General features: G+C 46.0%; 1 protein-coding gene across 1 annotated transcript in view; it reads right to left on the reverse strand.

Moving 5' to 3' along the window:
• Positions 1–25,766, reverse strand: part of LOC110508035 (TCDD-inducible poly(ADP-ribose) polymerase) — a 28,613-nt gene extending 2,847 nt beyond the window's left edge. The window contains exons 1-6 of the mRNA XM_090223998.1: positions 25,337–25,766; positions 23,313–24,349; positions 10,903–11,089; positions 9,367–9,554; positions 2,721–2,999; positions 1,358–1,615 (exon numbers count right to left, since the gene is read on the reverse strand). Of these exons, the coding sequence (XP_090080124.1) occupies positions 1,358–1,615; positions 2,721–2,999; positions 9,367–9,554; positions 10,903–11,089; positions 23,313–24,316 (1,916 nt within the window). The 5' untranslated portion in view covers positions 24,317–24,349; positions 25,337–25,766. The remainder of the gene's footprint in view (positions 1–1,357; positions 1,616–2,720; positions 3,000–9,366; positions 9,555–10,902; positions 11,090–23,312; positions 24,350–25,336) is intronic.
• Positions 25,767–26,043: the final 277 nt, after the last annotated feature.

Here is a 26,043-nt window from a genome sequence, read left to right on the forward strand (position 1 = left end):
GACATAGTAATCCCATAAAGACTGTCAGCGAGGACATAGTAATCCCATAAAGACTACTAACCTGTGAGTGAGGACATAGTAATCCCATAAAGACTACTAACCTGTCAGCGAGGACATAGTAATCCCATAAAGACTACTAACCTGTCAGTGAGGACATAGTAATCCCATAAAGACTACTAACCTGTCAGTGAGGACATAGTAATCCCATAAAGACTACTAACCTGTCAGTGAGGACATAGTAATCCCATAAAGACTGTCAGTGAGGACATAGTAATCCCATAAAGACTACTAACCTGTCAGTGAGGACATAGTAATCCCATAAAGACTACTAACCTGTCAGTGAGGACATAGTAATCCCATAAAGACTGTCAGCGAGGACATAGTAATCCCATAAAGACTACTAACCTGTGAGTGAGGACATAGTAATCCCATAAAGACTACTAACCTGTCAGTGAGGACATAGTAATCCCATAAAGACTACTAACCTGTTAGGGAGGACATAGTAATCCCATAAAGACTACTAACCTGTGAGTGAGGACATAGTAATCCCATAAAGACTACTAACCTGTCAGCGAGGACATAGTAATCCCATAAAGACTACTAACCTGTCAGTGAGGACATAGTAATCCCATAAAGACTACTAACCTGTCAGTGAGGACATAGTAATCCCATAAAGACTACTAACCTGTCAGTGAGGACATAGTAATCCCATAAAGACTACTAACCTGTCAGTGAGGACATAGTAATCCCATAAAGACTGTCAGTGAGGACATAGTAATCCCATAAAGACTACTAACCTGTCAGTGAGGACATAGTAATCCCATAAAGACTACTAACCTGTCAGCGAGGACATAGTAATCCCATAAAGACTACTAACCTGTCAGTGAGGACATAGTAATCCCATAAAGACTACTAACCTGTCAGTGAGGACATAGTAATCCCATAAAGACTACTAACCTGTCAGTGAGGACATAGTAATCCCATAAAGACTACTAACCTGTCAGTGAGGACATAGTAATCCCATAAAGACTACTAACCTGTCAGTGAGGACATAGTAATCCCATAAAGACTACTAACCTGTTAGGGAGGACATAGTAATCCCATAAAGACTACTAACCTGTCAGTGAGGACATAGTAATCCCATAGAGACTACTAACCTGTCTGTGAGGACATAGTAATCCCATAAAGACTACTAACCTGTCAGTGAGGACATAGTAATCCCATTAAGACTACTAACCTGTCAGTGAGGACATAGTAATCCCATAAAGACTACTAACCTGTCAGTGAGGACATAGTAATCCCATAAAGACTACTAACCTGTCAGTGAGGACATAGTAATCCCATAAAGACTACTAACCTGCCAGTGAGCACTTTGGCCAGGAACATGGAGTGGATCCCTTTAGGAGAGCGCTTGGAGAAGTTATGGGAGTAGACGGCCTTGCGGGCGAAGTAGGAGCCTTGTCCGAACATGGTGGCGTGTTTGCCACTGACACGCGGGTCAAAGTTGTGTTTGCAGATGCCCTCTACCACCTCAGTGGAGGTGCCGTGGAAAAGGTGACGCTCGCTCAGCATCCTGTCCATCTCCGAGAGACGACGAGACATGTACTCCTTCTTCCTGTTAGGGGGAGCGGAGGGGGGGGGGGGGGGGGGGGGGTATGATGTCTTTAGGTCTAGTAATTGAATCTTTACACGTTGAACAGGATACAGTAAAACAGCTTGAAGGTTTTACTCTATAGTCCAGTCTATATGATTCACTGCTTCTACCAAGTAGGAAACACTCACACCCACCCACACCACCAATCAACACCTTCTCACTACCCACCGTGACTCATCCTCACCTTCTGCCGTATCTATGGCAACCGGATGTATAAAAAAAAAAATCAAGGAACCACTTCCTGTTCTTCTGAACTCACCTTCACTGGTGGGTTACACTAATGGTGAGAGCGCAGCTAAGTAGGTGTTCAGAACACACGTACACAGCCCGGCTTTCTGTCATATTCAAACACCACAAGGCTAACCAACGTGGGAGCTTAGCTCTTGAAGAAGTTAGATTAGCCTAGTACACTGCTCTCAATATCTACAACATCAATGAACTCTTTGGCCCCAATTGAAAGCATTCTGGTGCATTCTGGCATCAGAGTCGTTTAGCCTGGAACAGACCCCTTCCAGCACATTCAGAGCCACAGCAGACAGACATCCGGCTTTCCCCTAGGTCTGGTCTAAAGCGAGATCAGACATCAGTCTTTCCCATAGGTCTGGTCTAAAGCGAGGTCAGACATCAGTCTTTCCCCTTGGTCTGGTCTAAAGCGAGATCAGACATCGAGCTTTCCCCTAGGTCTGGCCTAAAACGAGATCAGACATTAGTCTTTCCCCTAGTTATGGCCTAAAACGAGATCAGAGATCCGGCTTTTCCCTAGGTCTGGCCTAAAGCGAGATCAGACATCGAGCTTTTCCCTAGATCTGGCCTAAAGCGAGATCAGACATCAAGCTTTTCCCTAGGTCTGGCCTAAAGCGAGATCAGACATCGAGCTTTTCCCTAGGTCTGGCCTAAAGCGAGATCAGTGTAGCAGCCAAGGCACACCAGCCATCTATCTACAGGAACAAATGAGCTGTGATTCAGACAGTCATAACCAACTAACAACTGTAACTACTAAGTCAACCAGCTCCTTACCTCCACGAGGACACAGGTGAACCTGTGTAATAACGGTATGATAACTCACCTCTTGTATTTCTCCCAGAGGAAGGGATTCTGGACGCGGAGGATCTTAAGGATGCGGAACTTGGTTTCGGACACCGTCTTGTGGAAGAGAGTGTAGACGGTCCGATAGCTCCGGTCGTCACAGGATACCGGAACCTGCAGGAAGTCCTGGCTGGTTGTCATGGGTAACCAGGTCTCTGGGAATACGCTGGGAGTGTTGGTGGAGGACGGAGAGAGGGGGAGAGAAAGGGACAAATCCACAGTGGAGGAGGGGGAAAAGGAGGAGAGGCCACCAAGAGTCCTACAAAAGAGAGAGAGAAACAGATTTAATCCTAGTAAAAATTCCCTGTTTTAGGTCAGTTAGGATCACCACTTTGTTTTAAGAATGTGTAATGTCAGAATAATAGTATAGAGAATGATTTATTTCAGCTTTTATTTCTTTCATCACATTCCCAGTGGGTCAGAAGTTTACATACACTCAATTAGTATTTGGTAGCATTTTCTTTACATTGTTTAACTTGGGTCAAACGTTTTGGATAGCCTTCCACAAGCTTCCCACAATAAGCTGGGTGAATGTTGGCCCATTCCTCCTGACAGAGCTGGTGTAACTGAGTCAGGTTTGTAGGCCTCCTTGATCGCACACGCTTTTTAAGTTCAGCTCATACATTTTCTATAGGATTGAGGTCAGTGCTTTGTGATGGCCACTCCAATACCTTGACTTTGTCCTTAAGCCATTTTCCCACAACTTTGGAAGTATGCTTGGGGTCATTGTCCATTTGGAAGACACATTTGCGACCAAGCTTCAACTGATGTCTTGAGATGTTGCTTCAATAAATCCACATCATTTTCCTACCTCACGATGACATCTATTTTGTGAAGTGCACCAGTCCCTCCTGCAGCAAAGCACCCCCACAACATGATGCTGTCACCCCGTTCTTCACGGTTGGGATACTGTTCTTTTGCTTGCAAGCCTCCCCTTTGTCCTCCAAACATAACAGTGGCCATTATGGCCAAACAGTTTAATTTTTGTTTCATCAGACCAGAGGACATTTCTCCAAAACGTACAATCTTTGTCCCCATGTGCAGTTGCAAACTGTAGTCTGGCTTTTTATGGCGGTTTTGGAGCAGTGGGTTCTTCCTTGCTGAGCGGCCTTTCAGATTATGTCGCTATAAGACTCGTTTTACTGTGGATATAGATACCTTTGTACCTGTTTCCTCCAGGATCTTCACAAGGTCCTTTGCTGTTGTTCTGGGATTGATTTGCACTTTTCACACCAAAGTACGTTCATCTCTAGGAGACAGAACGCGTCTCCTTCCTGAGCGGTATGACGGCTGCATGGTCCCATTGTGTTTATACTTGTGTCCTATTGTTTGAACAGATGAACGTGGTACCTTCAGGCGTTTGGAATTTGCTCCCAACAATGAACCAGACTTATGGAGGTCTACACTGATTTATTTAGATTTTCCCCATGATGTCAAGCAAGGAGGCACTGAGTTTGAAGGTAGGCCTTGAAATACATCCACAGGTACACCTCCAATTGACTCAAATTACGTCAATTAGCCTATTAGAAGCTTCTAAAGCCATGACATTTTCTGGAATTTTCCAAGCTGTTTAAAGGCACAGTCAACATAGTGTATGTAAACTTTTGACCCACTGGAATTGTGATACAGTGAATTATAAATGAAATAATCTGTCTGTAAACAATTGCTGGAAAAATGACTTGTGTCATGCACAAAGTAGATGTCCTAACAGACTTGCCAAAACTACAGTTTGTTAACAAGAAATTTGTGGTGTGGTTTTAATGACTCCAACCTCAGTGTATGTAAACTTCAGACTTCCAAATGTACATGGATCCCTTCTAGAATTATAAACCACATCCGGAATCATCCAATAATGTTTAATTTCATAATAACCCATGCTAATGGTGAATAACCAATCAAACTGAAGCTCCACCACATCCTGCATTAGAAACAACACGATCCCTGTCACCGATGATGATGTCATAGTGCTAGAAGCAGGCGATACTCTACTGCAGCAGCCAAGGAGAAGCCAACGAGCTTCTCAGAAATGAGGAGCTGACACAGGATGAGAAAAACACAAAGCAATAGCATATCAGGAGGCTGTCAGAGAACTCACACAGAGAGAAAAGGAAAGCGATGGCCTGTCTGGCATTTTAGTCACTCACTGTAGGATCGCTGTCATGTTATTCTCTCTGGCGCAGACTACATGTCTTAATGGTATTAGCCTTATCTCGGTGTCTGTGTGTGTGTGTCATTCTCTGTGGCACAGTGACGGTTTCTTTCTCTCCCTCCTGAGTCTCATCTTTCATCTCAGTTCTGTCTCGCTCTGTTTGAGTGTCAAGCTGAAATCTGTCCCCACAAATCAGATGCTTTATTCCCCATGTGTTCTGAGAAGATCACAGGGAAGAGAGAGAGAATGTGAAAGAACCAGATTGCACGAGGGAAGATAAAGAGATGGATAGATGCAGGGAAAAAGGACAGCAGATGGAAAGCAAGAGGTGAAACATTGAAGGGAGAATGTGTTTAAGACAAGGTGAACGGACGGACGGACGGACGTGAGAGAGAGATGTATTTGCCCATGTGAGAAATAACTTGCAAGCAGCTAAAGAGGCACAGTGCCAATCAAGCTAACGACTTCCACCTCTGTGCTCAGAAGCACTCCAACACACAGGCACACACACTGAACTCAAAAATAAACACAGTAAGATTGCATGCGTTTTAATCATATCATGTTCAACTGTTTAGAGCTAACACACACACACACACACACGACCAGCATGACTGTCTGAGAATGTGCTAGCTGCAGAAGCTCCTCTCTCTCATGACTTGGTGACCAAAGAAGAAGAGACTCTCTCATGACACAGTGGCTAGAGAAAAAGAGACTCTCTCATGACACGGTGGCTAAGAGAAGAGGATCTCATGACACGGTGACTAGAGAAGAGGAGACTCATGACACGGTGACTAGAGAAGAGGAGACTCATGACATGGTGACTAGAGAAGAGGAGACTCATGACACGGTGACTAGAGAAGAGGAGACTCATGACACGGTGACTAGAGAAGGGGATCTCATGACACGGTGACTAGAGAAGAGGAGACTCATGACATGGTGACTAGAGAAGAGGAGACTCATGACACAGTGACTAGAGAAGAGGAGACTCATGACACGGTGACTAGAGAAGAGGAGACTCATGACACGGTGACTAGAGAAGAGGAGACTCATGACATGGTGACTAGAGAAGAGGAGACTCATGACACGGTGACTAGAGAAGGGGAGACTCATGACACGGTGACTAGAGAAGAGGAGACTCATGACACGGTGACTAGAGAAGAGGAGACTCATGACACGGTGACTAGAGAAGAGGAGACTCATGACACGGTGACTAGAGAAGAGGAGACTCATGACACGGTGACTAGAGAAGAGGAGACTCATGACACGGTGACTAGAGAAGAGGAGACTCATGACACGGTGACTAGAGAAGAGGAGACTCATGACACGGTGACTAGAGAAGAGGAGACTCATGACACGGTGACTAGAGAAGAGGAGACTCATGACACGGTGACTAGAGAAGAGGAGACTCATGACACGGTGACTAGAGAAGAGGAGACTCATGACATGGTGACTAGAGAAGAGGAGACTCATGACACGGTGACTAGAGAAGAGGAGACTCATGACACGGTGACTAGAGAAGAGGATCTCATGACACGGTGACTAGAGAAGAGGAGACTCATGACACGGTGACTAGAGAAGAGGAGACTCATGACACGGTGACTAGAGAAGAGGAGACTCATGACAAGGTGACTAGAGAAGAGGAGACTCATGACACGGTGACTAGAGAAGAGGAGACTCATGACACAGTGACTAGAGAAGAGGAGACTCATGACACAGTGACTAGAGAAGGGGAGACTCATGACACGGTGACTAGAGAAGAGGAGACTCATGACACAGTGACTAGAGAAGAGGAGACTCATGACACGGTGACTAGAGAAGGGGAGACTCATGACACGGTGACTAGAGAAGAGGAGACTCATGACACGGTGACTAGAGAAGAGGAGACTCATGACACGGTGACTAGAGAAGAGGAGACTCATGACACGGTGACTAGAGAAGAGGAGACTCATGACACGGTGACTAGAGAAGAGGAGACTCATGACACGGTGACTAGAGAAGAGGAGACTCATGACACGGTGACTAGAGAAGAGGAGACTCATGACACAGTGACTAGAGAAGAGGAGACTCATGACACGGTGACTAGAGAAGAGGAGACTCATGACACGGTGACTAGAGAAGAGGAGACTCATGACACGGTGACTAGAGAAGAGGAGACTCATGACAAGGTGACTAGAGAAGAGGAGACTCATGACACGGTGACTAGAGAAGAGGAGACTCATGACACAGTGACTAGAGAAGAGGAGACTCATGACACAGTGACTAGAGAAGGGGAGACTCATGACACGGTGACTAGAGAAGAGGAGACTCATGACACAGTGACTAGAGAAGAGGAGACTCATGACACGGTGACTAGAGAAGGGGAGACTCATGACACGGTGACTAGAGAAGAGGAGACTCATGACACGGTGACTAGAGAAGAGGAGACTCATGACACGGTGACTAGAGAAGAGGAGACTCATGACACGGTGACTAGAGAAGAGGAGACTCATGACACGGTGACTAGAGAAGAGGAGACTCATGACACGGTGACTAGAGAAGAGGAGACTCATGACACAGTGACTAGAGAAGAGGAGACTCATGACACGGTGACTAGAGAAGAGGAGACTCATGACACGGTGACTAGAGAAGAGGAGACTCATGACACAGTGACTAGAGAAGAGGAGACTCATGACACGGTGACTAGAGAAGAGGAGACTCATGACACGGTGACTAGAGAAGGGGAGACTCATGACACGGTGACTAGAGAAGAGGAGACTCATGACACGGTGACTAGAGAAGAGGAGACTCATGACACGGTGACTAGAGAAGAGGAGACTCATGACACGGTGACTAGAGAAGAGGAGACTCATGACACGGTGACTAGAGAAGGGAAGACTCATGACACGGTGACTAGAGAAGAGGAGACTCATGACACGGTGACTAGAGAAGGGGAGACTCATGACACGGTGACTAGAGAAGACTCATGACACAGTGACTAGAGAAGAGGAGACTCACGACACGGTGACTAGAGAAGAGGAGACTCATGACACGGTGACTAGAGAAGAGGAGAACAGAACAGTCAAGCAGCAGCCGTAGATGTAAAGAAGGAAGAGGATGAAAAAGCCCAGGGGACAAATCCCTTGCTCGCATTCCAACTCCTCAGTCACATTTCACACTCGTTCAGTCATGCTGCTGCCCTTGTCTGGAAGCCATTTACACCTCTCTTTCCCCATTTTCTTTTCCATCCATTCCCTTTTTCTTCTGTCTCTCCCTCTTCCTTGTTCTCTCTTTCTTCTGTCTCTCTTCCTCCTCTCTCCCTCTCTCTCTTTCCATCTGTTTGTTCCAGGTCTGGTTGGAACAGCACAGTCTAGCGCCCCCCAGTAGCAGTAGTACTGGACTGATAGGACTGACAGGGCCAGGGACAGGGCCAGGGACAGGGACGGGGCAGCACTGTGTTCTGGTAGTTAGATCAATTTGCCACATTGCACTAGGGACAGACTGCTACTTCCAGGGAAGACTGACTGACTGCTGCATCCAGGGAAGACTGACTGACTGGCTCTATGGAACACTGTTTCACAATGACACTAGCTAAGTAAGAGAAGAGAGTGTGTGGTCACTGTGCTGGCACATCATGTCCAACCACAGTGTGCAGTGCCCTGGTACCATCCATACAAGACAAGTTGTTATGGTAGCAGCAGGCTCCGGTGTACTATGCCATGTAAATGTTAACAGGACAGTTCACCTCACAATCACATTTTGGCAGACTTCTTCAACACTCAAGTGGGAGATTGCTCATGGGGAGCTCTTGATATGAGCGTGAGCTAAATATAATCGACTACATAAGTGGTATAGTATTGTAGTAATGGAGTAGATGAGTGTTATAGTATAGTAGTAATGGAGTATATAAGTGTTATAGTATAGTAGTAATGGAGTATATGAGTGTTATAGTATTGTAGTAATGGAGTAGATGAGTGTTATAGTATTGTAGTATATAAGTGTTATAGTATTGTAGTAATGGAGTAGATGAGTGTTATAGTAATGGAGTAGATGAGTGTTATAGTATTGTAGTAATGGAGTATATGAGTGTTATAGTATTGTAGTAATGGAGTATATGAGTGTTATAGTATAGTAGTAATGGAGTAGATGAGTGTTATAGTATTGTAGTAATGGAGTATATGAGTGTTATAGTATTGTAGTAATGGAGTATATGAGTGTTATAGTATAGTAGTAATGGAGTATATGAGTGTTATAGTATAGTAGTAATGGAGTAGATGAGTGTTATAGTATTGTAGTAATGGAGTAGATGAGTGTTATAGTATTGTAGTATATAAGTGTTATAGTATTGTAGTAATGGAGTAGATGAGTGTTATAGTATTGTAGTATATAAGTGTTATAGTATTGTAGTAATGGAGTAGATGAGTGTTATAGTATATAAGTGTTATAGTATTGTAGTAATGGAGTAGATCTGAAACTGGTATAGAGGTAGTCCTGTACTCACTGTAGATGTGGCGTGAGGACCATGGAGGACAGGAAGAGGGGGCGTTTCTTGATCTGGCGCCTGAAGCCGAACACGGCGTTCTGCTGGAAGCCCTCTCTGATGTTGAGGATGTAGTGGTTCTGTAGGGTGATGAACCGGACCTCCTTCAGACCACGACCACTAGCCTCCTCTATCAGACGCACTACGGGCTGGAGGGAGGGGCGGGGGGGAGAAAGAGAGGGGAGGGAGGGAGGGATCAACGTTTAATTTTAGATATTATTTGTGGAGGTTTACTCATCAGGAATAATAATGTGATTCAAAGTTGTTCCACCTAATATTGTTTCATTAAGTTATTTTACGTTTCTAACCAACAAAGCGCCTATGCAAAGTCCTCAGTCACCCAGAAACTTCTTCCAGTGTCAGCCTGCCAGCTGAAAATCATTGCCAGTGTGTGTTTAGGCTACCTGCCCCTCCCCCCCTTCAAACCATAGGCTACTGTACTGACGTTACAAACATGATTCAGAAATTAGGGAGAGATTTTTTTTATTACAGAAGAATTGATTAACTTCTTCAATGCTAGTTAAGAATACTATACGTAGTTATCACATTTCACGTTGGATTTGATTAACTACAAAAAGTTAAGACTTGTTTTTATTTGAATTCTGCTGCCGCTCTGCAAACATAAGCTTGTTAGCTAGCGAGCTCTGGTCCATCCAACTCTCGGAAGTTCAAAGTTCTTCCATAGAAACCACTCCTAGGCCTAATTCAGATAATACATGTTTATGACCACAAGATGGTCATATCAAGATGCTCAGAGCTTCTTGAAGCCTCATCCTCCATCGACACCCATGCCCTATATACTTGTCTGTCCATTATGCATTTAAACAACTAGCTTGCCCGCTCCATAGCAAGTTGCTCTATCCACACTGATTGAGGTCATTTAATGAACTAAAATGTACAAAATGGAAGATTTCACAGGTTAAAAGAGGAAACAGAAAAGGAGAGTTCAAAGGTTAAAAGGGGAAACAGAAAGGAGAGGTCAAAGGTTAAAAGAGGAAACAGAAAGGAGAGATCACAGGTTAAAAGAGGAAACAGAAAGGAGAGGTCAAAGGTTAAAAGAGGAAACAGAAAGGATAGGTCAAAGGTTAAAAGAGGAAACAGAAAGGAGAGATCACAGGTTAAAAGAGGAAACAGAAAGGAGAGGTCAAAGGTTAAAAGAGGAAACAGAAAGGATAGGTCAAAGGTTAAAAGAGGAAACAGAAAGGAGAGATCACAGGTTAAAAGAGGAAACAGAAAGGAGAGGTCAAAGGTTAAAAGAGGAAACAGAAAGGAGAGGTCAAAGGTTAAGAGAGGAAACAGAAAGGAGAGATCACAGGTTAAAAGAGGAAACAGAAATGAACGATATAAACCGATACATTGTTTGGAGTTCGACCGGTTCAGAAATGTATTTTCTTGGTCGGAACAGTGGAACGGAACGAAGATAATCGTGGTTCTGTTCAGGGAAAAACGTTTGGAACATATTTTTGGTTCCAACCCCTGCTCTGAACACACACTCACCTCAGAGTATTCTCTCCAGCCGAAGTTGTCTCTGCAGTAGTATTTCCACACTGTGTGGCAGTTAGGGGTGGGGTTTGTGTTTGGGGGCGGGGCGGCAGGGCTGGAGGGAGTGGTCAACCGTCTGACACGGTCGAACTCCAGGTCACATACACGCATCGTAGTGAAGTCTAAGGAAAACACACGACCCCTAGGAGAGAAGAGAGCACATGGTCAGTACACACAGCCAATTTCACTTGACGGACACATTCATCATGCAACATCACATAAAACCGCCAGATATCACACACTGCGGTCAACTGAAAATGTGCTATCTAGGTCAAGATCAGCCTTATATAATGATAGATCACGAGAGAGAGAGATCTGGAGTCTGCTCACAAAATGGGACAAACACCAAATTGAGACTGCATTCAGAATTCTGCAAAAATATCCTCCGTGTACAACGTAGAACACCAAATAATGCATTCAGAGCAGAATTACCCTCTAATTATCAAAATCCAGAAAATAGCTGTTCAATTCTACAACCACCTAAAAGGAAGCAATTTCCAAACATTCCCAAACAAAGCCATCACCTAAAGAGAGATGAACCTGGAGAAGTCCCCTAAGTAAGCTAGTCCTGGGACACACCCCACATATTTGAAAAATGTACAAAAAACACTGAACTTGAAGACAAATCCAATTTTGATAAACTCCTAGATCTACTGGGAGAAATACCACAGTGTGACCTGTATTCACAAGAAAAGGGCAACCAGTGAAGAACAAACACCATTCTAAATACAACCCATATTTATGTTTATTTATTTTCCCTTTTGTAATTAAACTATTTGCACATCAATATACCACCGTCCATAATATATCCTTCTTCTTTGGAACCTTTTGTGGGTGTAATGTTTACTGTTCATTTTTATTGTTAATTTCACGTTTGTTTATTATCTATTTCACTTGCTTTAGCAATGTCAACAAATGTTTCCCATGCCAATAAAGCCCCTTGAAATGAATTGAGAGAGAGACCTCTGTCTTTGTCTGTGCTAGTCTGGGTCAAATCCTACCACCCCTCCCCCTACCACCGACCCACTAGCACCCCTCGGGCCCCTGGCAAGCTCTTTTCTGGGTCAGACATGCCCCATACACATGCATGAGCAACGCATGCAGGCATACACATAAATATGTCATGCACACACACACTGTAGGCTAGCTGTGCTGTGGCTGTGTTAATGGGCTGATTGATCGTGGCTGGGAGACTAATGGAATTTGAGGTTAAAGGAGTCTGGACAGGCAGAGACAGAGAGGTGTGACAAGCTCTGTGTGTGTGTGTGTGTGTGTGTGTGAGAGAGGTGTGACAAACTGTGTGTGGACAGTTAAGGCTCCCGATTTTCTCGGCTGTTCGGGCACACAACATTTGTTCTGGAGGAAAGCCGAAGTTCGGAGCCGAAGTCTAAGCCCCTTCGTCGGTGATTGGTCAACAAGGGATTCTTCAATAAAGTCTTCGTTTTCATGCACATTTTTTTATTGAGAAATACTGCCCCAAACATCTTCGTTAGATGTCAAATTGCGTGACTAGGATCTCTTTGGCAAAAACGTCAAAATTAATGACAGATTTCTTGAGTTATTCATTCTGACTATTTTGAGAAAGTGTATACTGGATATGGTGTCTCAAAATGGACAAACAGTACTATTGCCACGTTTTTCAAGCAAAAGGTCTTTTAAGGGACTACGCGAGCAAAGTCAATCGGTTCGGCTAGCGGCCAGCCGAGTTCTGCTAGGGGCCAGCTGATGTCTGCTAGGGGCCAGCAGAGTTCTGCTAGGGGACAGCAGAACTGAAGCGTGCTGACGCCTTTGGTGTGTGTTTTGGTGACCTGTGTGGTATGTGTAGCTTACAAGATAAATTGTCCTTCACAGCTCAGCTAGCCACTAGACTCTAGTCCACTGTCCAGTACATAGTTCACTGCTCAGCTAACTATGCAAGTCAAAACATCACATTTTAATTGTAAACAAAGAGGCAGAGGAATCATCTGTCAAAATGAATACAAACGGCAGGCAAACACACCATCCTATGCCCAGCTCCAGCTCATCCACACATGACTCTACAGTTATGCGTTCGTTGACTCACAACAGCTGAGAGAAGTGAAACTCACTTTACCAAAAAAAGTGTCTAGTCATAGTTTTGCCCAATAAACGAATCAGTCAGCGGTTTTCTGAGACACACACACAGTCTACATTGCTACACTGCTCTTGAAAACATAGTCGTTGGTTTTTACAGAAATGTGAATACATTTCTCACACACATTTCACACAGATTGATTAGCGTTTCTGTTAACACTAACTAGGAGTGTGGCGGTCCGTGTGAGGAACTGAAATAGGGATCTGCTACTGCTCTCTCGTGCTTCACAACCACCAGCCTGATATCTATCTATTTCTATCATATGGGCAATGCTAAAGTCATTGTAGGTTCTGGTAAAGAATAAATGCTTTTGTTCACTTTGCAAGAACAAAATGGTTTGTTAACAAAAGAGTTGTTACAGGTATTTTGGGAAATATATTTAAATATTTTTTTTATGATTGGACCAGCAACATACATGATAATACATGACTAATGAGAGGTGAGAGAAGGCATCAGGAAAGGAGGAAGAGGAACAGAAAGAGGATGAAGAAAAATACAGAGAGAGAACAGGAGGGGCAGGAACAGGCTGCATTGTCAAAGTAGAGTATGTTCCGTTCTCTCTGTTCTCTCCTCTTCTCTGTTCTGCTCCCTCGGTTCTCTTTCACTCTCTGTCTTCCCTCATTCGACTCCTCTCTCTGTTCTTTCTCTCAGTACAGAACTGTCTCTGCCTGCCACACAACACTAACGAGAGAGCATGGCCCTCTGTTTTTTTTAGGCTCGGGGAGTATACAGATGTGTTCGTAGCGTCATACCGTCCTTGTCTCATCCCTGGATTTACGGTATTACCGGCATAGCACACAAGGGGGCGTTAAAATGCAAGAAAAGCCCATTGGGTCTCTATTACCAGAATGCTAACAAAATTTGCACAAACTAATAGCAAAATCACAGATGCTGTTCGCTAAATGCTAACGAGCAAAAACGAACAAACTAATTGCCAAGAAAGGCAAATCCGGCTCATAAAGTTATACAAGCATAGCTAGTATGTCATTTTCGGTGAGTGTGGACCTCTACAAGCGAAAGTGAACAAGAGAAATTGTGCAAAAGAACAAAGTTGTGATCCATGCTTTTTGTGAAGGAACAGCAGCATGTGTACACGGACCAGATGGGACAAGAACAGAGGAGAAAATAACACACTAGTAGGAAGCACAGGGAGGGTAAATAACACACTAGTAGGAAGCACAGGGAGAGAAAATAACACACTAGTAGGAAGCACAGGGAGGGAAAATAACACACTAGTAGGAAGCACAGGGAGAGAAAATAACACACTAGTAGGAAGCACAGGGAGGGTAAATAACACACTAGTAGGAAGCACAGGGAGAGAAAATAACACACTAGTAGGAAGCACAGGGAGAGAAAAGAACACACTAGTAGGATGTTGTGTGTGTTTGGGAGAAAAAAGTCAGCTGTACAGAACTCATCCAGAGCTCTCTGACTTCTGGCAGAAAAGCCATTATAAGATATTTGATGGCAAACACATAGTAGTGAATTGCAGAGTGAAGTTTAACTTCATTACCTCGTGAGACACACAACAGAGACTCGTACTTAGATTTAGAACGTTATGGACTGCAGATATTAACTTAAACATTTGCTACAAATATTAGCATTTATTGAAGAATAAATCAGTTTGACAATTTAAAAAAAAAAACGTTCTCAAATGCTCCAGTATACGGTGTAGCGCCCAAGACTAGTGACATCTCTGCTTATCGTGGGGAAGGGCCCGTCAGTCAGCATTTCATGTTGGTCTACACCTGTTGTTTATCAAGCATGTGAAAAATAAAATAGGATTTGATTGAACTATACTTATGGGGAATAGAAGTCATTTTGCCAGTCCCCACGAGGAAAAATATTATTTCTAGAGGGTTTTGGGTTGGAATTGGAGTTTAGGTTAGGTAAAAAATAAGATTTTTAATAGGAATAAATTGTGTGTGTGTCCACAAGGTTAGTAAAACAATAGTCATGAGGAATGTGTGAACGGTCACATGTATGAGCAGAATGGAACGACAGCCAATCACTCTACATTCCATCTCACCACAAACACACACAACCTCCAACTAGAACACTCATCTCATTCCAGACATCACACTACCCTTCACTACACAGCCCCCTCCTTCTGATTTATTAACACACCTAGAGCAGCTACAAGCTGAAAACAATGGCTTATAACAAGTTAATTACAATATACCATATATATACACACTCTCTCTCTCTCCTCCTGTCTCCCTCCAGCCCTTCCCCTCTCTCCCTCCAGCCCTTCCCCTCTGTCTCCCTCCAGCCCTTCCCCTCTCTCTCTCTCCCTCCAGCCCTTCCCCTCTCTCCCTCCAGCCCTTCCCCTCTGTCTCCCTCCAGCCCTTCCCCTCTCTCTCTCTCCTGTCTCCCTCCAGCCCTTCCCCTCTCTCTCCTCCTCTCCCTCCCTCCCTCCAGCCCTTCCCCTCTCTCTCTCTCCTGTCTCCCTCCAGCCCTTCCCCTCTCTCTCCTCCTCTCCCTCCCTCCCTCCCTCCCTCCAGCCCTTCCCCTCTCTCTCTCTCTCTCTCTCTCCTCCTGTCTCCCTCCAGCCCTTCCCCTCTCTCTCCTCCTCTCCCTCCCTCCCTCCCTCCAGCCCTTCCCCTCTCTCTCTCTCTCCTCCTGTCTCCCTCCAGCCCTTCCCCTCTCTCTCCTCCTCTCCCTCCCTCCAGCCCTTCCCCTCTCTCTCTCCTCTTCTGTCTCCCTCCAGCCCTTCCCATCTCTCTCTCCTCCTGTCTCCCTCCATCCCTTCCCCTGTCTCCCTCCAGCCCTTCCCATCTCTCTCCTCCTGTCTCCCTCCAGCCCTTCCCCTATCTCTCTCTCCTCCTCTCTCTCCCTCAGCCCTTCCCATCTCTCTCTCCTCCTGTCTCCCTCCAGCCCTTCCCCTCTCTCGCCCCTCCTGTCTCCCTCCAGCCCTTCCCCTCTCTCTCTCCTCCTCTCCCTCCCTCCAGCCCTTCCCCTCTCTCTCCTCCTCTGTCTCCCTCCAGCCCTTCCACTCTCTCTCTCCTCCTGTCTCCCTCCAGCCCTTCCCCTCTCTCTCCTCCTCTCCCTCCCTCCAGCCCTTCCCCTCTCTCTCTCTCTCTCTCTCTCCTCCGCTGTCTCCCTCCAGCCCTCCTCCACTCTCCCTCCAGCCCTTCCCCTCTCTCTCCTCCACTATCTCCCTCCAGCCCTTCCCCTCTCTCTCCTCCTCCACTGTCTCCCTCCAGCCCTTCCCCTCTCTCTCCTCCTCTGTCTCCCTCCAGCCCTTCCCCTCTCTCTCCTCCTGTCTCCCTCCAGCCCTTCCCCTCTCTCTCCTCCTGTCTCCCTCCAGCCCTTCCCCTCTCTCTCTCTCCTCCTCTCTCTCCCTCCAGCCCTTCCCCTATCTCTCCTCCTGTCTCCCTCCAGCCCTTCCCCTCCTCCTGTCTCCCTCCAGCCCTTCCCCTCTCTCCTCCTCCTGTCTCCCTCCAGCCCTTCCCCTCTCTCCTCCTCCTGTCTCCCTCCAGCCCTTCCCCTCTCTCCTCCTCCTGTCTCCCTCCAGCCCTTCCCCTCTCTCCTCCTCCTGTCTCCCTCCAGCCCTTCCCCTCTCTCCTCCTCCTGTCTCCCTCCAGCCCTTCCCCTCTCTCCTCCTCCTGTCTCCCTCCAGCCCTTCCCCTCTCTCCTCCTCCTGTCTCCCTCCAGCCCTTCCCCTCTCTCCTCCTCCTGTCTCCCTCCAGCCCTTCCCCTCTCTCCTCCTCCTGTCTCCCTCCAGCCCTTCCCCGTTATCCTCCTCCTCCAGTCCTTCCCCTCTCTCTCCCCTCCTGTCTCCCTCCAGCCCTTCCCCCTCTCTCCCCTCTGTCTTCCTCCAGCCCTTCCACTCTCTCTCTCTCCTCCTCTGTCTCCCTCCAGCCCTCACCCTTCCTCTCTGAGCCAGATACGTAGCTTCATTCTAAAAATAAAATTCCGCTGGTTAAATTAAGTGCAATGAGTGAGTCTGGGAGTTCATTAAGAGAGCCAATCAAATGCCAGACAGTCCAAAGACACACCCCTTTTTGGAAGAGACAGCACTCAAAGCCTGGCTTAAAATTTGGCCTTTCCAGAGGTGCAAAGACACACCCTAACTGAACAGTCACACACACACAAATTCATTTCAGGTCATACCCTGAGAACAGTGAGAGTGGCTGAGAACTGTTTGTTCATTTGAGAAGACTAAAAAGTAATTTAGCCTTGGGGTGAGAGAAGAACAGAAAGAGAGAGAGAGAGATGGGGTTGAAAAGAGGAGTGTGAGAAAAAGAGATGGAGGGAGGGAGGTAGGGAGGTACAGAGTGAGTAGGAGGAGTTTGAGTCAGTTGGAGATGTGAGATATGGAGATGCATTATTGTCAGGTGAAACGATTAGCTCACACACACACACACACACACACACACACACACACACACACACACACACACACACACACACAGGCAGGCGCGCTCACACACGCGTGCACACGCACACAGGCGGGCGCGCACGCTTACACACGCGCACACACGATACACAGACCTCCTTGAATGCAGGGCACAGTCAACTGAAGTTAGGATTGACACAGACAGACACCTACACCCACAACAGACAGACAGAAAGACACTGTAGTTGAAATGACAGATGTATTGAGTTCAAGCCTGGAGTGTGACAAAGAGACAGAGGGTGGCCTCTAGATCCAGCCCTATACCAAACCCTCTCTCACCCACAGACATCAGCACAATTTAAGGCAGCTCACACTCGCTTGTACACACCCCATGACTTTCTTACAGTCACACCTGCATGCCCGCATCAGTCACGCTCCCGAGAGCGTCACTGACTAGAACCAGATAAATTCACACGCAGTCACACACAAGCCAGTGAACCGATCTTACTGAGGTTGATGTTACACCGTGACACACATACATACAAGAAGTCCCTTTGGTGAGGAGGACAAGGTGGACACACTGGGTCATCCTCCCTTCCTCATCTAGAGAGATTAAACGTTGTTCCTTCTCCTGTATTTGGTTCAGTTTCCCAGAAACCACAACACACTCACTTCACTTCCCTCCATCACCCAGTTTGTGGGGAGAGGTTGATGAGAGGGGCAAGGTGAGGATAGGGAGAGAGTAAACAAGAGATGAGGATAGGGAGAGAGTAAACAAGAGATGAGGATAGGGAGAGAGAAAACAAGAGTTGAGGATAGGGAGAGAGAAAACAAGAGATGCTGGAGGGATAGGAGAGGAAATTGCTTCAGAATAGGCATACGGAAGCCTGCAGGCACGAACACTCACAGGCCACAAAGAAAGAGAGAGAGAGAGTGAGAGAAGGTAGAGGCTGAGTAATGAAAGGCAGGGCAACCCAGACCTCGCCCCAGTGAATCATTTCATAGGTAGTCTGACACGTTATCTCCTCACACACACACACACACACACACACACACACGCACGCACGCAAGTAGCACACACACACACACACACGCAAGAAAACATTCACACATACGCACAAAGGTAACAAACACGCGTCAGGCTACACATTGTCTGAGAAATTATTTTTTCTGACAAACAGTGGCACACAGACACACACACACAGGCAGTTGTGCACATGGACAGAAGCAAATCACACACACCTGGTGTCAGGTCACTCTGTCCTTGGTGCTCAGTGACTCTGTCAGTTAATGACGTGTGAACCATTTACTGTCTGTCCAACAAAAGGCTCCCACACACACACACTACATAAAATATTCCTGTCACGGAGATGAGGGTAAAAAGCAGATCATGTGTTAGGTGATGACTATTCCGTTTCTCTCTATGTAACTGTAGCTGGCTAGAGGGATCCTGAGAGAAGAGGATGAGTGTTGAGTTCTTCCTTCCTGGGTATTATTTGGATGGGATTAACCTATACCCCCCCCCCCCCCCCCACACACACACACACTAACACTGCTAGATCAACTGGACATTTTTGCTATACATATCAAAAACGCCTCCCTGCAGTTTATGTCTGAATTCAAATCAAAACCAGGAAGTCATTCTCCGGTGCCACTTTGTTTAGATCGGGGATCCAGTGGCCTGGATAAGATTATGCTTCTTTTCCAGAATGAGAACGAGTTGACAATTCCTTATATAAATGTGTATTTTTATGCTCAATGTACATTTATAAAACACAGACTCGACAGCTAGCATTTAAATCTGTGGCTACAATGCTAGCGGTATGTGGTACCTACCATGCTGCTAGCGGTATGTGGTACCTACCATGCTGCTAGCGGTATGTGGTACCTACCATGCTGCTAGCGGTATGTGGTACCTACCATGCTGCTAGCGGTATGTGGTACCTACCATGCTGCTAGCGGTATGTGGTACCTAACATGCTGCTAGCGGTATGTGGTACCTACCATGCTGCTAGCGGTATGTGGTACCTACCATGCTGCGCATGACAGAAACTGACCGTTACATTTTCCACAATCGTATTTCTTGATACTCCCATTTTAGAAAGGTCTCTGCTCTACATTTCGAGAGTCGTGACAAAAACGGAGAGGCATCATTAGAAAGGATATTTGGGATGTTGGCAAAGAGGCCCTTTATCTACTTCCCCAGAGTCAGATGAACTCGAGGAAACCATTTGTATGTCTGTGTGTCCAATATGAAGGAAGTTAAGTGGTAGTTTTGCGGGCAAATGCTAACTTGCGTTAGCACAATGACAAAGTCAATCAATCAAATGTATTTAATAAGGCCCCTTTTTTACATCAGCCGATGTCACAAAGTGCTGTACAGAAACCCAGCCTAAAACCCCAAACAGCAAGCAATGCAGATGTAGAAGCACGGTGGCTAGGAAAAACTCCCTAGAAAGGCCAGAACCTAGGAAGAAACCTAGAGAGGAACCAGGCTCTGAGGGGTGGCCAGTCCTCTTCTGGCTGTGCCGGGTGGAGATGAAAGTAATGAACTAGCATTCTTAGCAGTATCCCTCTAAGTGTTCCTCTATTATATCACACACACAGAGATATCTGACTGCTGATGGCTCACTGTCACAGTACGAGGAACAAAAGACTCCCCTGCTGTGTACCAACTTGGTACCGACAAACTGCCCATTTCTACTTGTAGAATCACAATGCTCGTCAACGGCCGAGAACATGACTTTGAGACAATTAAAAGGGCACGAACCTCGACGCTGGGGGGCAGACGACAGAAGTCAAATCGAATTTTATTGGTCACATACACACGGTTAGCAGATGTTAATCCGACCGTGCAGTAATATCTAAGTGACAATAAAAATATGTCACCTTTCCTGGTGTAAACCACTCCCCCTCGAGTCACAATTGTTATAACTAAAACAATAAAACTACTAAACATAAATTCTAATTCATTTGATATGTCGCCCAGCCCTACTGGAGGAGTGGAGGTGAGGAATGAGACAGAGTGAACACTTTACAGCCCAACCTCTGGTCACTAGTCCTGCATCACACACACTGACTGACTGACAGTCAGACTCCAATCCTTCACATACTGTATCGGACATAGAAACATGGTAAGATGGTAAACACAGACACACATACAGAAGGAATGATTAACTCCCTCTCCCATGTTCACAGTCACACACATGCATGCCCTCTCTCACACCAGACAGGTCACCCGTGACACAAGTCATTATTCGACGTCCATCCATGTCTGACGACTTCGGGAGATGACGTGGAAATCGTCCACTAAGCGGCAACAACGTGCGCTGTTACCTCCAAGATGGTTTCAGTTTTGCTCGGGCGTTGTGGACAGGGACAGCAGATGGCTGTGGTTCAAAAGTTTGCATGTTCGAATCCAGCGACAGGAAGTTGTTTTTGATATTTTTGTCTTTAGCCTATTGCAAACCTTAACCCTTAACCATTCAGAATGCCTACCCATAACGATTCAGAGTTAATGCCTACCCTTAACGATTCAGAATGCCTACCCTTAACGATTCAGAATGCCTACCCTTAACGATTCAGAGTTAATGCCTTACCTTAACCATTCAGAATGCCTACCCTTAACGATTCAGAATGCCTACCCTTAACGATTCAGAGTTAATGCCTTACCTTAACCATTCAGAATGCCTACCCTTAACGATTCAGAATGCCTACCCTTAAGGATTCAGAGTTAATGCCAAACTTAACATTAAACACTTTGAAATTTGGCATGTGAGAAACATGGATGGAAGTTTAATTCTCACGTGAGACACACACAAATACTGACACATGCCAGCCAACTTTCACTCCATCACACACACACACACCAGCGGCTGACAAATAAGTCTGTTGCCATATTGACGGCCTGGCTTGTTTTGTCCTCTGCTGCTCTTCAGATAACAGCTGTTATCAACTGCATTCAGTTACTATGGCAACACAACATCACCCAGGGTGTGTGTTTGATGGTGGGGGGGGGATCTTCCAGATCCACATCTGATAAGACTCTGGAAATTAAGTACCGTTTTACTTGCTTAAATGTGAATAACAATTCTGAGCATGTCGGGACCCTGCCGGGAGCGTATTGGGGGCCGTTGTTTGAAATTGGATGGTCTAACGCTTCACAACTGTAAGCAATAAAGAAGAAAACAAAAACACGAAAAAAAAGACTAATGGGACGTGTTTGAAACTTAAAAACAAGTCCTACAGTCTGTCTATATACTGACTGTTACAATGTCTACTTTGGTTTTCTGAGAGAATGTACGAAAACGATTAACTGTATTGATTACCCTGGTACACAGCCATTCTACAGGTGATTACCCTGGTACACAGCCATTCTACAGGTGATTACCCTGGTACACAGCCACTCTACAGGTGATTACCATGGTACACAGCCATTCTACAGGTGATTACCCTGGTACACAGCCACTCTATAGGTGATTACCCTGGTACACAGCCATTCTACAGGTGATTACCCTGGTACACAGCCATTCTACAGGTGATTACCCTGGTACACAGCCACTCTACAGGTGATTACCCTGGTACACAGCCACTCTATAGATGATTACCCTGGTACACAGCCACTCTATAGGTGATTACCCTGGTACACAGCCACTCTACAGGTGATTACCATGGTACACAGCCACTCTACAGGTGATTACCCTGGTACACAGCCACTCTATAGGCGATTACCCTGGTACACAGCCATTCTACAGGTGATTACCCTGGTACACAGCCACTCTATAGGTGATTACCCTGGTACACAGCCACTCTACAGGTGATTACCATGGTACACAGCCAATCTACAGGTGATTACCCTGGTACACAGCCACTCTATAGGTGATTACCCTGGTACACAGCCACTCTATAGGCGATTACCCTGGTACACAGCCATTCTATAGGTGATTACCCTGGTACACAGCCACTATAGGTGATTACCCTGGTACACAGCCACTCTAGGTGATTACCCTGGTACACAGCCATTCTACAGGTGATTACCCTGGTAGTTACTGTGCTATTTTGGCTCTGTATACAGACTGGCCATGTATAATGCTTGGAAACGGACACTACTAAGTTACTATCACCAACACCTAATACAGTAACTTTAGACGCATGTGAGTGTGTTGCATATTCAAATAAGAGCTTGACTTCATTTGGGTTCTCATGGACAGGTGCATATCCTGTGGGTGGGAAGGTTTGCATGTAGTTTCACTTTAAAACCTAAAATCAACAACACACACAGGCAGTGACACAGACACAGTCACACACAGAGACACGTACACAGACCCCTCAGTTCCCTGAATAACTTGTGAGGTGTGTGTGGTGACATAGCTAACTGTGTCATTGTGTGAATGTGGGGTGTATAGCTTGAATCAGAGCACACTTTGTATGCCTGTCTGCTAGTGCCTGCCAAGTGCTTGTGTGTGTGTGTGTGTGTTCGTGAGAAAGACAGCCAGTGCGTGTGTGTCAGTGACCGAGCCAGGCAGCAGTAGGTCATGCAAGTTCCCAGCTCTAAGCTGCCATGGGTACAGCACTTCCTGGTTTTAGCTGTTCAACCAATGAGAAGGCTGGGTTTGGGAGCAGAAAGAGCACACACGCTATTGCAGGAAGTCAACGTGCCATAAGAATGACACCCAAAATAAGAACTGAGATAGGGGAAGTCGGGAACCAAAAACGACTCAGTCAGTTAATCATTACAACACACACAACCACCCGCACACACCTACTGAAACTGAGATATCAAACACCATACCTTTCTCATATCAAAGCACTCCTGTCTTAAAACTGTAAATACAATCTCAGCTCTATTAGGCTACTTTCATATAGAACATAAAACAGGAGGAACCACTGTAACTAAAGAAAAGCACTTACTGAAACTTGAGCCTGACTTGTTCATTGTCCGGATTGCAATAAAGCCTCTCCAACTGATCCTGTGAATCATCCGCCAGGCTTTGCCAGCTTTCAGTATCACTCCTGCAGATCTGCCAGTGGTAGGGCAGCACAGTATGATGGTAAGCGCAGTCACTCCCGTACACACACAACCCCTGCAGGAAATCCACGCAGATGGAAACCGAGTCGGCTTGGTGCGTGTGATACTGGAGCTGGGTCAGCAGATCAAACACTAGATCCAGGGAGGCCTCTTCGCTTTTATCCTGAAATATCTCGCCTTTGTCGGTCTGAAGACTGGGGGTTTTCTTACTGTCTTTAATGGTGAGGCAATTTGCCCCCCGCAAGGCTTTAGAAGCAAATAGGTCAATCATCGTGTTGCCCCCCTGGCTTGGAGGGGATACTAGAGGGGTATCGGGTGTGGGGGGTGTCGCCGCCACTTCGCGCGCCCGCGGGTGAAGTTTGAGCTGGAATCTGCGTTCGTTAGAGTCTATTGTCACGCGCTGGAGATCTACCGGTGCCTTGGTTACCCCCCCCTCTGTCTCCTCCAACTCGGCGGCGGCGTCCACCATTTCCGTGTCGCCGGGAATCATAGCCGTTACACCGGTAGCTGACGATTCTTTCCGGCACACAGGCCCACCAATCCGCGCCTGTTTGACCACCACAGCAGTGCACAGGTTCCCAGCTGTCCTTGGCGGAGGGTTCCTGGGGACAAACACTCCGTCTCCGGTAACAAGAGCATCCGTACTCAGTAATGTGGTCAGGATTGGGTCCTGGAGCGCACGGAGGCATTTTGAGTCCAGTTTCCTCTGTCCGTGCTTCTTTTTGAAATAGGGCTTCACTAACGGGATTTTATTGCTAAGTCTAATAGATTGTTCCGTGAATTCCCGGTCCCCTATACTCATATCCAGAGCTATTCCCGTCCCACCGCTGAGGACCTTGTCGCTTGAGTCTGTCGGTTTCTGTAGGATATGCAAAGCTTTATCCATGGTCCCCAGGGGCACTCCTAAAACCCGGCAGTCCTGAAAGATAGATAGAGAAATGAGAAGAGAGACAGACAAGAGTGTGAGAGAAATAACCATAGATGGAAAATAATACCTAAAATGTATGCCTCATATTTCGAAAGTCCTGGGCATGTGTCATTTGATCAACTGTTAGTCAGTCCCTTGACAATGTCAATAACCATTGCATTTTATTGGGTGTAAAACAATAAGCTTAATCTTGGAAAACCCATAGTTGACTTTCCTGGGTAACGTTAAACTGATAGTTTCTGTTTCACCAGTTTTATCATGTTTGCCATTGATAGCCCTTCAATCTAGAAGATTGAATAGATAGGTTTGGAAAAAGTCTCCCAAACTTAGAAATAGTTTTATTATATTATTGTTCAGTCAATGACGAGCGTCATGATTCAATTACAGTGCGTATAAGCTACTGTACAACGCGATACAATCATTGTCGAACGATAACAAAACATTCTCGAGAGAGTATTTTGATCACCGGAGGTAGATACACGGGGTCTACGGCATACGTGCCAGTTACAAATCGCTGCTCGAGCAAGTTTGCACGTAGGCCTACAGACACACACAGAGACGAGGGGGACTGCGTCGAACAGCACAAAGGCTCGATCCTGACACTGCATTTTCCCGTTGTAACGCACATCAAAAAGCCTACATCTTCTATAAATCGTATAGGTCCTAGCCTACGATGTTAATACCCGCATTTCGGTAGGTTTTATCCGCGAAAACACGGTGGATGTTTGAGATGAACTACACTAATGCCGACCTGCAGAACGTAGTAGACTGCTATATCATTTATAAAATGTAAAAAAATTCCCTTCCAGCGATCATGAAGATCTGGTGTGCTGCGCAAAAGAACTAGGCTACAATATAGTCGATCTCCAACACATACTGCTGCATAGACGTCCCGGCTGGGTGATTTATTATAGCGTTGCTTTTACAGAGCCCGTTTAGAATACAAAGCGTCCAGACACACACAGATCCTATTCCTACCTGCGTAAAATCCGTTCAATCTCTCCTGTGAAATTGTCTCCTTCGCCACGTAATCCCTGTCCGGTCATGAATGTAGCGATATGTCGATCTGCGTTTGGGCTGCTGGTCCGGGGCTGGGGCAATGCGTGACAAAGCCGCTGTTCGTCGTTCTGCACTGAGCTCAGTTCCGCCAACTCCTGTGTTGGATAGAGGCAACTCGCAGCTGTTGCAAGGAACGCTCAGCCACTCACGGCGCTCCTCACCCGGTCGAGGGATGGGATTTGGCATCAAAGGAGAAGAGAGAGAGAGGAGGAAAAAACGAAACTGGCGTGTCATAGGGGGAGGAAAAGCAGGAAGTTGTGCTGTGTTCGTCAGGCGCCTGACCAGTAGGAGAAATATGTCTACTAAGTGCAGGGAGTTGGGTGGTCTCCCCCCTCCTTGTTTTTGTGATACTGACTGACTGGAAAGGTTTCTGGTTGTTCGCATATTCAAACAGCATTTCCAGTAGATTTACAGGACAAAGGAGATTATCGTAGGACAAACACAGCCAATAGGCCTGTGAAGGACAGAGCCAGAGGCATCAAGCCAGTAGGGGGGGAAGTGGCCAATCAGATTTGTCTTGTTTAAAAAAAATAACCAGGAAACGAATTAAACTAACTATATTTCTCTTCTTCTGTAATACTACTAGCTACCTAGCCATTTTATGAAGTAGGCTTTAGCTTGTCCAG

This window comes from Oncorhynchus mykiss, chromosome 27, assembly GCF_057628025.1.
Source record: "Oncorhynchus mykiss isolate SJ-2025 chromosome 27, ASM5762802v1, whole genome shotgun sequence".
Taxonomy (NCBI): Eukaryota; Metazoa; Chordata; class Actinopteri; order Salmoniformes; family Salmonidae; genus Oncorhynchus; species Oncorhynchus mykiss.